We start from the raw sequence: 15,304 nt of genomic DNA on the forward strand, positions 1-15,304 counted from the left end.
AGTTTCAAAATTATAATCTTGTCCTTTTTAATCCAATGGCTAAGATTTAGCATGGAAATCAACTTAAATCCTATGTTCCAAATTAAATCTTATCATTTTAAAGTATGTAAAACACATTTTTACCCTTTCTTTATCATCTAGCAAAATTTCATGAATTTTCTATTTAACCCGATTATCCAAATTTTTCTCGAACTTTCACATTTTATGGATTTTAACATAAACTTTGTACTAAAAATTTGAATGACACCAAAACGTCATTCTTGAGGGTAACTATTCATTTACGAGACAAAATATATATTTTTTTAAAATTACCATTTTAGTTCCTAAACTTTCCCAAGTTTATACTTTAGCCACCAAACTTTCATTTTATTCATTTTGGTGACAAACTATATTTTTGGGGTATTACATTATTTTTTTTTTCTGTAATTAAGTATGAAATTATTAAACATAAAACAAGTGAAGTATTTTTAAACATACTTGATTGTATTCTTGATGCGAGCCACCAAGAACAAATGTCTCTCATAATGAAATATGTTTTTGAATCTTATTATTGTTGAAGAGTCTTTTAGGATTTTTAAATGTGAACGATACCATTGGTCAAGAACTTTTTGTGTTTTACAAATTGAATTCAAGGATCTTGTATTGACATAGATGACGTGAGAGGACAAAGGTATGATAATGGGTCAAATATGAATGAAAACATCAAGGACTACAAAAAATTTGTTAGATAAAAATCTAAAACTTTTTACACTCTTGTGGTTGTCATATTCTTAATTTAACTTTGTGTCACTATGCAATAAATTAGAAGATTGGCCCCAGAGTAAGCAGGTTAAAAGACAAAGTTGGTTCCCCCAAGAAAGTGCTCTTACGGTTTCTATACAATGTGACAGCCTAGGGTTCCTGAAAGTAGCAAGTATCTCCCAGATAGCCTCATGTTTATCAAAAACTATATCAAAGAGGCAATGTGCTTGAAGGAGATCTTGAGCATGGTCCATGATTTTTTTCTGTCAAACACCAAGGCCGATGATCGAAGACGTATCAAGGATATTTTTGGGGTCAACAAAGGAGTGCAACCGGGAAACTATTTTGGACTCCTGCTTGTTGTAGGACGAAACAAAATTGATACTTTTGCCTTTATGAAGGAGAAAGTGAACAAAAGAATTAATTGGTGGACAAAAAACCTCTTTTCTTACGGTGGCCGGGAGGTTTTCATCAAGTCAGTTGCGCAAGTTCTCCCCACGTACGCAATGACATGTTACCTCCTCCCGGATGGGGTCCTTGATGCGATCACCATTAATATATGTAACTATTGGTGGTCGGGTAGAAATAGAGCTAGAGGATGGGCGCTAATTGCTTGGGAAAAGCTTGTAGAGCTAAAAGGGATGGTGGTATGGGTTTTAAGGATCTCAAGAAATTCAATATCGCGCTCCTGGGAAACCAAATAAGGTGGTTCATCCACAATCTAGAATGGATTACCTTCCTCATGTTTAAAGCCAAATACTTGCCCAGAACGGAGTTCTTGGATGCAACGATTGGGAATAATCCATCCAATGCGTGAACGAGTATCCTTAAAGCTAAAGAAGCTCTCATGGTTTCTTTAAGGGAATTGGCTTTGAAAGTGAGGCAAAAATCTTTTATGATAGGTGGGGGGATCTAAACCAATCTCACTTGTGACGGCATACTTTAATAATCTAGTTTCCTCCTGCAAGTGCCGTGATTTTATGGTTTCAGAATTCCCATATTGGGACACGAAAAAAGTTTTGAATGCTTTCTCTATGGATGATGCTAGAGCTATCCTTGGAACCCTCATATCTCCAAATAAAAAAGCCGCTATCATTTGGGAGTACCACAACACCGGTTGCTACTCGACAAAATCCGGGTACTGTTGGCTATTTATGAAAGCAGACATAATTAGGGATCTATAAAAAAACTAGACAACGCTTGCCAAGCTCCCCATCTTACCTAAAGTGAAGATTTTTGGTTGGATAATGTGTTATGATACAATGCCAATGGAAAAAGCCGTTGCTGCTTCCATTGGAACTACCCCATGTGCCAACTGGAAGAAGAAGAAACAACTATCAATGCCCTCAAAAACTTCCTAAAAACCACGGTCAATCCTCATCCTTTATGGTTTGAACTGTTGGAAATATGGACTGCAAAATCACACCGTTAACACTGACAGGAAAGATAAACAGTAATTTAAAAGAAACATATTCGTAAACCATGTCGTGGTAAAACCATTGCCTCATAAACGAATTCGCCCGATGTGTATAATCGCTGTAGTAGGCGGTCCGTCCCCCGAGGTTAACACGACTAATCCAAATTTCGTACACCCGAAACCGAAGTAGACTGCTGGTGGTATTGCACTTCTAATCGGAAAGCACACAGAGAACAACTGTAAAAAAATACTTTGAGAGTGAATTCTAAATGTTGAGAGTGAGTTGAGAAGCTGAATCCAGCTCTCTATTTATAGGCTAAAAATAGGATTAAAATCGTCCATAACAAATCAGGATTAAAACCATTCATAGTAACACTGAAACATCCATATGAACCTGACCCAAAAAGTCCAGGTTCATTGCATCATTATTCATCTGTTATAACTCCTGAAATTCAATCATGTAACTCTTGTAACTCCTGTAACTCCTGATATTAACAGTTTGTCTCATTTGTACAAAGCTGAAAAGTCAGATACATCTTAGATACATTTAAAGTTTTGATTTAATTTAGGAAAAACTGTTTAATTTCTGATAACTCATAAATCACTGTTATCATTTGAATTTAAACAGTCCTCAACAGCCTATAAATTTCAGTGAAATCTTTCACATTTTTTCATTTGTTTCTTTCAAAGAGAAATTCCACAAAAATTTTCTCTAAAAATATAATATCCGCACGGACGTGTTAAAGACACGTATTACCACGACCACGACCATGACCATGACTGAGCCGAGCCGTGCCGTGTCATGCCTTGCCGAGCCGAGCCGAGACGAGACGGACGACGCGGCGTGTACGAGAGTTTCCCTTATTCTCTTTCACTCAACAAGGAAGTGGAGAATCCAAACCTTAAATACATATTCCCAATGTTTCCAATATTATGTGGATTAAGCATTACCAACATTCCCCACTAATGCAAAAAATTATTTTGAAACTCGAAAATAAACTTTCCAGAAGAGCAATATCGAGATTAGTTGCTTAATCACTAGTTAACGTATATGGAACTAGTACATAGTGATGATGAACAATCCTTCTCTTAGATAAGTGAAACTAGTCTTGAACTTTCTAAGATTGGGGTAAACTCATAACACACAACTAACCCCTTCATCCACCTAAGTCCTTGATGTGTAAGATATATATATACAAAAGTATATATTTGGCCATCTTACCTCAGGATTCTAGTAAGTGTGCTAGAAAAATGGTCTAACATTTTTCATAGAAGGCGGCTAACCCTTCTCACTTACATAGGTTATTTCATCAAGTTTATCTCGATATAAACCACCCTTAACAGGGATATGAAATAATTAAGAGTTTTTATAATAGCTCAACCTCACAAAGGGTATGGTGACTTTCTTCAAGTTTGTTATAAATGAACCACCCAAACTCTGGGATAAGAAGTCATTAAGAATAAATATTCAACCTCATTAATCGGTAAATTCAATAAGTCATTCTCACTAGAACTATCCAAATTATTGGATTTGAATTTATTAAGAGTTTAACAAACTCAACCTTTCTGTCGGTAAGTTCATTATTTCTTTCTCATTTAGGACTATCTACTCACTCTGGATTATGAACTTATTAAGAATAGATATTCAACCAAAATCAGTAAATTCATCAAGTCTTTATCACTAAGACCGCCCAAAGCCTGGACTATGAATTTATTAAGAGCAATTAAGCTCATCCTGGGCATGCACATTATTCATCATAGGGATAGGTAGTAGGAATATGCACTACGAGTCTTTCCATGGTTTCGTTTGACCACATGGAACTTAGATAACTAAGTTGGGTATCCACCATGAATTCCTCAACCAATAAGCTTTAAACCTATCCCCCTCGATCTAGAACCAGTTTCCTATTTAACCCTTTGGTAAGTGGATCTGCTAGGTTCCTTTCCGACTTCACATACTCTAAAGAGAGCACTCCATTATTTATTAAGTGTCTAACTGATTCATGTTTTATATGAATATGTCTTTTTTTTACCATTGTAAGCTTGGTTCTTAGCCACACATATCGCAGCTTGTGAATCACACAATAAGAAAACAGAAGCAGTCGGTCTTCTCCACAACGGAATATCTGCTAACAAGCTTCTGAGCCACTCGGTATCTTGCCCAGCTAGGTCAAGAGCTATAAACTCTGACTCCATGTTAGAACGAGCTATACAAGTATGATTTGATGATTTCCACATAATTGTTGCTTCGCCCAAAGTAAAAAATATACCCACTTGTAGAGCTTACCACATCATTATCAGAAACCCAGTTGGCATTATAATATCCTTCCAGTACCGCATGAAAGCCAACAAACTCAAGTTTCCAATACAAAGTACCCTTAAGATACTTCAATAAGCGTTTAAGAGCAATCCAATGTTCACCACTCGGGTTATGAGTATATCTACTCAGTCTACTCACAGTATAAGCAATATCAGGCTGAGTGTAGTTCATTAAGAACATTAAACTTCCGATTAATTTAGCATATTCAGTTTGGGAAATACTATTTCCTTTATTTTTAACTAGATGTATGCTAGGGTCATAAGGAGTTCGAACAGTGATGACATCAAAGCTGTAAAATTTCTTTAGCACTTTCTCTATATAATGTGCTTGACTTAAAGAAAATTCCTTTTCAGTTTTGGTAAATTTGACTCCTAAGATTACATCTACTTCTCCCAAATCTGTCATCTCAAACTTAGTGGACAAGAATTTTTTAACTTTGTTAATAGACTCAATGTTAGAACTGAAAATCAACATGTTATCAACATACAAACTTATGATGACACATTCAGTGCCAAACATCTTCGAATACACACAAGCATCCAAACCATTCACAACAAAACCAAAACTAAGAATAGTTTTATGGAATTTCTCATACCACTGTTTAAAAGCCTGCTTAAGCCCCATAAAGTGACTTTTTAAGTCTACAGACTTTGTCTTCCATACCAGGTGCTTCAAAACCTAGTGGCTGCTCCATGTAAATCTCCTCATCTAGATCCTCATTCAAAAAAGCAGTCTTAACATCCATTTGATGTACCTGCAACTTGTGAATAGAGGCTAGCGCAAATAATGCACAAATCATTGAGATTTGCGTAACGAGAGAGTATGTACTAAAGTAGTCTAAGCCAAACCTTTGAGTGAACCCTTTGACGACTAACCTTGTCTTGTACCACTGAATCGAACCATCTGGCCTCAGTTTCTTCCGAAAGATCCATTTCTTGCAGATTGGTTTTAGGATCCTCATCTAACAGAAAAATTTGAGCTATAGGATTTGAAATGGAGTCTAAATCATTTATCTCATAAATAAAGGAAGTAATAAAGTATTATCCTAAAGAGGTTTCAACTCTTTGCTTTTTACTTCTTCTAGGCTCAAAAACAATTTGTTCAGAAGACCTAGCAGAATTACTAGAAGAAGTGGATGGATTATATTATATTTGTGTTTCGATATTTACTCTCGGTTCCTTTAAAGGAAAAGTATTTTCAAAGAAAATAACATCCATTGGCTCACAAATAGAATAATCTTGTAAAAGCATGAATCTGTATGCAGCACTATTTGTAGCACATCCATTGGCAAACCCACTTTGGCTAGACACCCCACACTTTCATGTATTGTAAATTATGAGCGTATACATTCCACAATTCATATGGGGTAGAATCTAATTTCTTATGAGGAACTCGGTTCAATATATGAGTTGTCGATAGAATGGCTTCCCCTCATATGTTATCAGATAACCCCTGAACTTATTAGTAAGGAATTCATCATCTCTTTTAAAGTTCTATTTTTCCTTTCGGCTATACCATTTTGTTGAGGAAAATAGGGGCTGAAGTTTCATGAATTATTCCATTCTTTTCACAAATAAATTTTAAGAAATTAGATTCATATTCAACACCTCTATCATACCTAACCCGTTTGATTCTCTTATCTAACTGATTTTCAACTTCTGCCTTGTAAACAACAAAGAAGTTTTCAGTTTCATCTTTAGTTCTTAGGAGATAAACTTTTGTATATCTTGAATAATCATATACAAAAAAATATGTAGTAGTGTTTTCCCCTTTTACTTTAAGTGTTTCTAAAATCTGCTAGATCAATATGAATGAGTTCTAACAACTCAGACTTTCTATTAGAAATAGTCTTAAAGTGAGGTCTAGTATGCTTAGCTTCTATTCAAATTTCACATTTGTTAAAGCTATTCATATCTAGTTTAGGAAGAACATTCATATTCATCAATTTCTTTAAAGCATGAATATTCACGTGTCCTAATCTAGCATGCCACATATCAATGGACTCAACAATATAAGCAGAAGTGGTAGCTTTATTTTCATTAAATTGAGTTTCTTTGACAAATAAACCATTGTTTAAAAATCCTTTCCCAACATAATAACTATTTCAGGAAAGTACAAGTTTATCTGCCTCAAAAACTAACTTAATGCTTGCCTTATTCAGAAGCCCACCACTTATCAAATTTATACGCAAGGCAGGTATATACAAAACATAATTTAAAGCCAGAGTTTTACCAGAAGTCAGCTTGAGTAAAACCTTGCCTTTGCCTAGCACTTCAGAACTGCTAGAGTTCCCCATGTACACACGTTCACCTATGTTCTCATCCTCGAATTCGGTGAAAAACTCCTTCCTTGCGCAGAAATGCTTCGAAGCGCCAGTGTCAACAACCCATTCCGTACTATTTTCCACCAGATTAACTTCTAAGACCACCACAATAATGATATCATCATCTTCTTCTACAACGTGCATCTGTGACTTGTTGTTATTTTGGCGGTCTGAGCGGTATTGGCATTGGTAAGCTTTGTGGTCGGGTAAATCGTAGACATAGCACTTGAGCGTCATTCCTTCAGGTTTGGCCTTTCTGACTTTTTTAAGTTGGTAGCCTCCTGAGGTTTTGTCTTCTTGTCTTGATTCCCTCGTTTCATGATCTTCTTGAATCTAAACTCAACCAAGTTAGCTCTAAAAGATAAATTACTCAGAGAATTAGTAACCTTATCTTTTAAACGATTGGATTCTTCAATCTTCATATGACCCACCAGCTCTTCAAGCAAAATTTCTCTCTTCTTATGCTTAAGAGAATTGCGGTAGTCGGACCAGGACTTGGGCAGCTTCTCAATGAGAATATTGGCTTGAAGTACCTCACACATTTGCATCTCTTGGCACTCTTTTCTCTAAGAAACATATCAAATAATTTATTTGACATGTGATTGAGCATATGTCATCGCACCGTTTTGTTATCATTCTCGTATTTATCGTAGATAGCGAGAGTAACGGTGGCAGCTGCTAAGGCATCTTCATTCAGAATTGTATCCATATCATTACCGATAGCTAGGGTTGGCGGCATGGTAGGTGGTGGGTTGAGCAACACTTAGTCAAGATCAAGATGCTCAAAGAATATGGTTGGGACCACCTTCTATAATTCTTTCCATCAAGTGCATCGAGCTTGGAAAGATCGGGAATCAGTTTACTCAAAGGTCTTTTCATAATTGCAGTATACAAAATTCGTTTCTAAATTGTTGTAAATATGGACTGCAAAATCATACCATTAGCATTAATAGGAAAGATAAACAGTAATTTAAAAGAAACATATTCGTAAACCATGTCATGGTAAAACCACTGCCTTATAAACAAATTTGCCCCGATGTGTGTAATTGTTGCAGTAGGGCGGTCCGTACTCGAGGTTAACAAGGTCACTCCAAATTTCGTACACCCGAAACTGAAGTGGACTGCTGGTGGTATTGCACTTCTGATCGGAAAGCACACAGAGAACAACTATAGAAAATATTTGGAGAGTGAATTCTGAATGTTGAGAGTGAGTTGAGAAGCTGAATCCAACTCTTTATTTATAGGCTAGAAATAGGGTTAAAATCATCCATACAAAATCAGGATTAAAACCCTTCATAGTAACAGCTGAAACGTCCATATGAATCTGACTAAAAAATAGTCCAGGTCCATTGCATCATTATTCAGCTGTTATAACTCTTGAAATTAAATCATGTAACTCCTGATATTAACAGCTTGTCTCCTTTGTACAAAGCTGGAAATCAGTCCAGATCCATCTTAACAGTTTGATTTAACTTAGAAAAAACTGTTTAATTTCTGACAACTCATAAATCAGCTGTTATCATTTGAAATTCCACAAGAATTTTCTCTAAAAAGATAGTATCCGCGCGGACGTGTCGAAGACACATATTACCACTACCACGACCACGAGCCGAGCCGAGCCGAGCTGAGACAAGACGGACGGACAACGGCGACAGCGGTGCACGAGAGTTCCCCTTGTTCTCTTTCACTCAACAAGAAAGTGGAGAATCCAAACCTTAAATACCCATTCCCAATAGTGTTTCCAATACTATGTGGGATTGAGCATTACCAACATGAACCTCTCGATTGTTAACTTGCAAATGGACTCCAGTAAAGAATGGCTCGAACATGCAAGTAATCTGTTAGACAGTAAGGGTCTTGCTCGAATGGCTCTTCTGCTTTGGAACCTTTGGAACAGGATAAATCAATGGGTCCACGATGGAGATCTCCAAGTTGATCATGATGTTGTGAGTAAAACTTGGGAGCTGGCAGCAAGCTTCAAAGTAGTGACAGAGTCTTCAAACCATTCAAGTCCGAATCGACGACCCTCTGTCCAAGCTTTGTGGAATCATCCATCGGTTGGAAGGGTTAAGATTAACGTAGATGGAGCATTCATCAACAGATCAAGTGAGGCAACTCTAGGACTTATTGCTCGGGATCACCACGGAATGGTGTTTGGAGATGCTCCTCAAATGACTGAATCAGTTGAAGCGTTAACCATCGTCCAAGCTGTTAGATTTGCAATAGAGAATGATTGGGATCATGTCATAATCAAAGGAGATGCAATCAGAATAGTCAATCGTTTGAACTATCACAGTGAAGACATCTCGGTGGTCGATATGCTTCTAAACGAGGTACATGAAAAACTAGCTGCACATCTAAATTAAAAACTGGCGATGTACTAAAAGGAAACAAAAACCAAACGTTAAGTATGATTTTGAAAAAAACTACAAATTTAGGTACTGATACATATCAAAATTGACAGTTTAGGTATTAAACGCATAGATCTCCAAGTTGATTGTGATGTTGTGAGTAAAACTTGGGAGCTGGCAGCAAGCTTCAAACTAGTGACAGTCTTCAAACCATTGCAGTTCGAACCAACAACCCTCTGTAAAAGCTTTGTAGAATCATCCACCAGTAGGAAGGGTTAATATTAACGTAGATAGAGCATTCATCGACAACTGAAGCGTTAGCCTTCATCCAAGCTGATAGATTTTCAATGGAAAACGACTTGGATCAAGTCATAATCGAAGGAGATGCAATCAGAATGGTCAATCGTTTGAACAATCACAGTGAAGACATCTCGGTGGTGGTCGGTATGCTTCTAAACTAGGTACATGAAGAACTGGTTGCACATCCAAATTTCAAGATTTGCTACATTCCCCGCAAGGCTAATAGGGTGGCTCATACGTTAGCACATAGGGCTTTGTCCATGACCAACCAATTGTGGTTCTTTTTTTATGAGCCCGAATGTATTAAGAATGATGTACTACTTGATGCTATTTTCATTTGAATGAATGAATTCCATGACTCTTTAAAAAACAATGTACTAAACACGTTAAGTTTTTAATGACGAGTACTAAAAAGAAACAAAAAACTAAATATTAAGTATGATTTTGAAAAAACTGAAAGTTTATGTACTAAAACATATCAAAATTGATAGTTTAGGTACTAAACGTATTATTTTACCTATATTAATAAGTCTCCACAAGTAGTATATTAGAGAGGATTATTTTTTTAAGATACGAATATGATGGAAAGACAGATTGACAATAATTGTATACTAACGAACATATTATATTACATCTATCAAAATCCTGACGTTAGGAGCTATAAAATGTCAGAGATCTACCAATAAAATAGAAAAATACTATCCATAAAAAATATTAAGCATTTAACGCGTTTAATGTTTCTAAAGTCAATCGTTTTTGTTTACTTATGCATAAAATATTAAATATTCATCATCCTTCAATCTCTAGCACACCCTACCAGTTAAATAAATATTTTTCGTGCGAGCAAGTTGCTTTTATAAATCATTATCAAGATAGATTTTTTTAAAAGATAATTATAAGATAGTATTTAATGAACGCTCAAACAAATCTGTTAATATTGGTGTTCAAATCCGAGACCTTTAAAGACAACAATCATCATTTTAACTATTGAGGTAATTCAGTTCGTGCCGTTATCAAGATAAATTAAATCATAAATGAAAAGCTTTAAGAAACATATACATACAACCAATCAAGAAGGTATGAAGTTAGAAAAATTATTTTGGTGTGAAATTTAGAAATTTTATATAGAATTTTTGAAGTGGCTAAAAATTAATAATGGATGTCAATTTATGTTTAAGGATGTCAATATTCTTTCATAAACATGTTAATTTTATTTTTTAGAAATATTTTTATATTAAATCTATAAAGAATTGTTTTTCAAGACTCATTGTAAGTTAATTTTGTTGGTATCATCTTTGTGGTAAAAGGAAAACTTGCTACTCTTTGAGATTTTCCGTTCGAATAATTGTATTTGCAGAGTGTAAACATTATTAATACTTAAAAAAATTCTAAACATTAACGGGGTTGGTTTAAGTGGTAAGCAACTTGATATCACTTAAGTGAGTCTCAAGTTCGAGTTCATGCATATGTAGAAATTCTCTACTGGAAAACTCACCCACCAGAGTCAATTGTGCTACTTTGGATCGATTTGGGACAATAATTGTATACTGATGAACATATTATATTACATTTATTAATGACTTCACTAAACTATTCCAACTAAATTCCTCTTGTCCCCATGGTTAGGGACAGATTTAGTTTTTTTATATGGGGCAAAACTAGCCCCAACTAATTTTGAAAAGTAGAAAATGTAGTATAAAATCCATTGAGCCTGAACTTCAATAGAACAGAAGAAAGCCAGTTTTGCATCACACGTTTAAGCTTTCACTTTATACTGTTTCATTTCAACTGTTGCAGAAATGGAAGTTCATATAACTTCAAAGCATATGGTTAAGCCCTCCTCTTCAAAACTTCATCTCTTTAAACCATTCAACCTTTCCCTTTTTGACCAACTCGCTCCCGGAATGTATACTCCGGTAATCCTCTTTTATGCTAAACCTGGTGATTCCAATATCGACGGTTCCCAATTCTCAGAGAAACTACAACAATCGCTTTCCAAAGCTTTGACTCAGTTTTACCCTGTTGCAGGTCGGGTGAAGAACAACCTTTTTATTACTGATTTCGAAGAGGGAGTTCCTTATGTTGAAACCAAGGTGAAAGGTCGACTATCTGATTTCATTGAGCCAACTCAGAAACTAGAGGCAATGAACCGATTGCTTCCTTGTCGACCCTTTTGCTATATTCAAGACTCAACAACAGCACCACAATTGGCTGTTCAAGTCAACATCTTCGATTGCGGTGGGATTGCAATAGGTTTGTGTGTTTTCCACAAGATCTTTGATGGAGCTACCCTGTCTGCTTTCCTTAACAGTTGGGCAGCTTTCAGTCGTGGCTCGAACGGCGAAATACCAAATCCTGGACTGTTAGGGGCATCGTCACGGCTTTTCCCTCCGATCGAGTCGATGCCGGAAAATGCCGACTGGAAAAGCATGTTCTTCAATTACGACAGGCGTATGATGACAAGGACTTACGTGTTTGATGCCAATGCGATTTCGACTCTTAAGTTGAAAGTGAAAAGCAAAAGCTTGGAGCATCCTTCCCGAGCATTAGCACTCACTGCATTCATATGGAAACATGTCATCCAGGCATATCGATCAGCTTCAGGAATTCTAAAGCCAGCTATTTTATGCCAACCAGTTAACCTTCGACCAAGATTGAAGCCCATCTTACCGAGTTATTCAATTGGGAACCTGTTTTTGACGACAAATAGCATGTACAACCCAGTTGGAAAAGATATAGACTTATCTGAGTTGGGTTATCTATTGAGACAAGCAACAAAAAGTGCCCCTAATGATCCCCAGATTGTTCTGCAAGGCTTTAAAACGATGACAGAGCAACTCAACCATCTTGTAGAAATGGTGTCAAAAGGGAATGCAGATTTATTTGTTTTAAGCAGCTTGATCAATACCTTGGATGCAAATGAAGATTTTGGGTGGGGAAAGGGGACTCTGCTTGGCATTCCAGGGATTGATGGCCATAATCGAGAGTTCTGCAGCGGTTTCTTTATTAAAAACGCTAGGCAACACAACGCCATTGAAGTATGGGTTACATTACCCGAGAAAGAGATAAATTTTCTTGAACGTGATCCAGAGTTCCTCGCATTTGCTTCTCCAAATTCTTACTTTGATAAAAGTAAGATCTAAACACAAACAAACAAAAAACAGGAGATTCCCAAACCTAATATGTTTTGAAATCTGCTCCTTTTTTTTTGTATAATTTGCCTCAGCAGAGGTTAATCTATGTTTGATTCAAATAAACGATGTGTTTGTTTTGTTATAATTTGCCTCAGCGGAGGTTAAACTAAAACATTCAGCAGAATAATCCAACACCTAACCATTAGACAAAATCTTGAAGTTATTATACTATGAAAAAACAATTTAGGTAACGTAGAAATAAATTAATTATATTTAATATATTTTTAAATTTAAATTTAAATTTTATTCAATTTAATCTCTAAAATAAAATTATTTAATTTAGGTGTAAATTAAATTCTATTTTTCATTATTTTTAAGGTTAATTTCTTAAATATACTGATAATTCCATATTTAATTGCGAACTAAAGTTATTTTCAAATTACATATTAATCTCATAGTTTTCTGGTTACTGCAATGTGTATCCAAAGTGTTTTCAGTTTTCTTTGAAAAGTATATTATAATATGATTACGTTTGCAATTGAATTTTACTACTGATAACTTTGCTACTTAATTTGAACAATTTATCTGATTAATTAAGGAGTTTTTGAAATACAAATGAACATTAAATCATTATATCACGGTACAAAATCATTCTAGCTCGCAAAATATAACATCAATAAAACTTTTGACTCATTTGCATTTGAAAACTACTATCAAGTAAACTATTACAAATTGTTTTAAGTATAGTTTATATCATAATAATATTGATATCTATATACATGCCAACTAGAAATTAAAAATATATCCTCGATAGGTATGATGTTGAATACTCCTTACTCTAATTTCTACTTTTTACCTACGCGTGAAAGTCATCACACACAAAATATACACTTAGTGAGGCAATTATAGTAATAATCAATGCAATACAATACATAAATATAAATAAATACAATACTCAATGCATTATAATCACTTACATGTATTTCAGTCATGTTATCGTATATTAACATAATATAAACCACATGTAAAATTTCTTATCAATATACTTGTCATTTATTATCGTATGCTTATTTACATGTTTATCCATTATTAACCAATAAACCATAGCCTAAATATAAGTCTATGAGAATCCTGGGTACACGAGTCAAATATGCACCGAAGTGCTAATACACATAAGGTTGTGTCCACCATAATACACATAAGGTCATGTCCACCATATGCAGTAAGTGTCCTTTATATACACTATAGAGCTAAATCAAATATGCAACATGTTATTGAACTCTATGGCATGCCAACTATACCAGTGTCCCTCAATGACCTACTTGGACATATAGTCTATATTTATTTCATTCATGGCATTGTATGTCAACATAATTCAACATTGGACACTTCATACCCGAAATAACATTCATGATATAACACCATAAATAAATTAGTGATCAATGCATTTTATATTAACTTTTGACATATTTAGAACATGTCAAACATATGATTAATGATGTAAGTATCATGTTAATATAAACAAGGTAGACTCATCACAAGTCTTCTAATGATGTGTAAAATATCCATGTATTATGTAATGTTGCATTACACTCACTTTGACACTTTTTATATAAGTCAAAATATAAGTTTCACTAAGCTTTAAGCTCGATCTTTTTCCTTTCCTTTGTTGCTAGTTTGATCCCGGATTTGATTGATGTCTATAAATACATCAAGCATATAACACAAATAATCAAAAGCACATGTTAGAATCCATCTAACCCATGTGCATATAGTGTAGGAAAATTTCATAATATTCATTCCTTTTATTCCAATATAACATTGTAATTACAGTGTTTCTTACCCTTCATTTCCACCTTAACTTACTTAAATTCATCTTTAAAATCGCAATTTCACCTTAAGCTTTTATTTCTCTTTTAGACTTTAAGGACAAATCATAAAATGTTCAAATTAATCCTTGAAAGATAACAATATCATAAATAAGTTACTTGAATTTTTTCCTACAAAATTTTCCGTATGAAACCTTTATGGCCGAATATAATCCATCACCTTCCAAGGAGTTTTCAAGTTCCAAACCAAATATTTAAACATGTATTGAAATTTTCAACCATAGCCTTCATCAAATTAAATCTTTGAATATAATCCTCAAACTTTTCCTAAAGTGTCATTTTGGTCACTATTAGGATTCAACCATTCTTCCTCGTTTTCAACATTGAATAAACATGCTAAAACATACAACATAATGTTCTTATCATATCTAACATAGAAATCAATTTAAAACATCAACGCCTTTAACTTTCATCTTTTTCAAATTGATCTTTAAAGGAAAACTAATGTATTTTTGATCATTTGAAACATGAAATTAATATCACAACACATATATCATCATTTTCAAGCCTTGAAACCTTAAATTTCATCATTCCTTTCATACAACATTTCATAAATTTAGGGTTATAAGCCTAAACAACATGAACAAATTATACCAAATGAAAGAGAATTCAATGGAGAACAAAATTAGATTTCATGTCTTAATCTTTAATCCAACTAAAAATGCTTAAAAATAAATTTCAAAACTTACCTATGTTTTTATTTGTAACTCAAGGCAGCAGCAAGGTATTCAAGAAAGTTTTTGAAATCATTTTTTTTAATCCCTTTTGGATTTCATATCCTAAATGAATTTAAAATTCATTTTAATCCAAAATGATTATTATGATTTTA

General features: G+C 34.5%; 2 protein-coding genes across 2 annotated transcripts; both read left to right on the forward strand.

Annotated features, from left to right (window-relative positions):
- Nucleotides 1–8,573: 8,573 nt before the first annotated feature.
- Nucleotides 8,574–9,167, forward strand: LOC120142489. The gene has a single exon (XM_039157150.1). It carries the CDS (start codon nucleotides 8,574–8,576, stop codon nucleotides 9,165–9,167), a length of 594 nt encoding a protein of 197 aa, XP_039013081.1.
- Nucleotides 9,168–11,251: 2,084 nt separating this feature from the next.
- On the forward strand, nucleotides 11,252–12,595 carry LOC120142638 (stemmadenine O-acetyltransferase-like). Its single transcript, XM_039157199.1, has one exon. The coding sequence runs from the start codon at nucleotides 11,252–11,254 to the stop codon at nucleotides 12,593–12,595; it is 1,344 nt and encodes a 447-aa protein (XP_039013130.1).
- Nucleotides 12,596–15,304: the final 2,709 nt, after the last annotated feature.

This window comes from Hibiscus syriacus, unplaced genomic scaffold (genome assembly GCF_006381635.1).
Source record: "Hibiscus syriacus cultivar Baekdansim isolate YM2019G1 unplaced genomic scaffold, ASM638163v2 tig00000205_pilon, whole genome shotgun sequence".
NCBI classification, from domain to species: Eukaryota; Viridiplantae; Streptophyta; class Magnoliopsida; order Malvales; family Malvaceae; genus Hibiscus; species Hibiscus syriacus.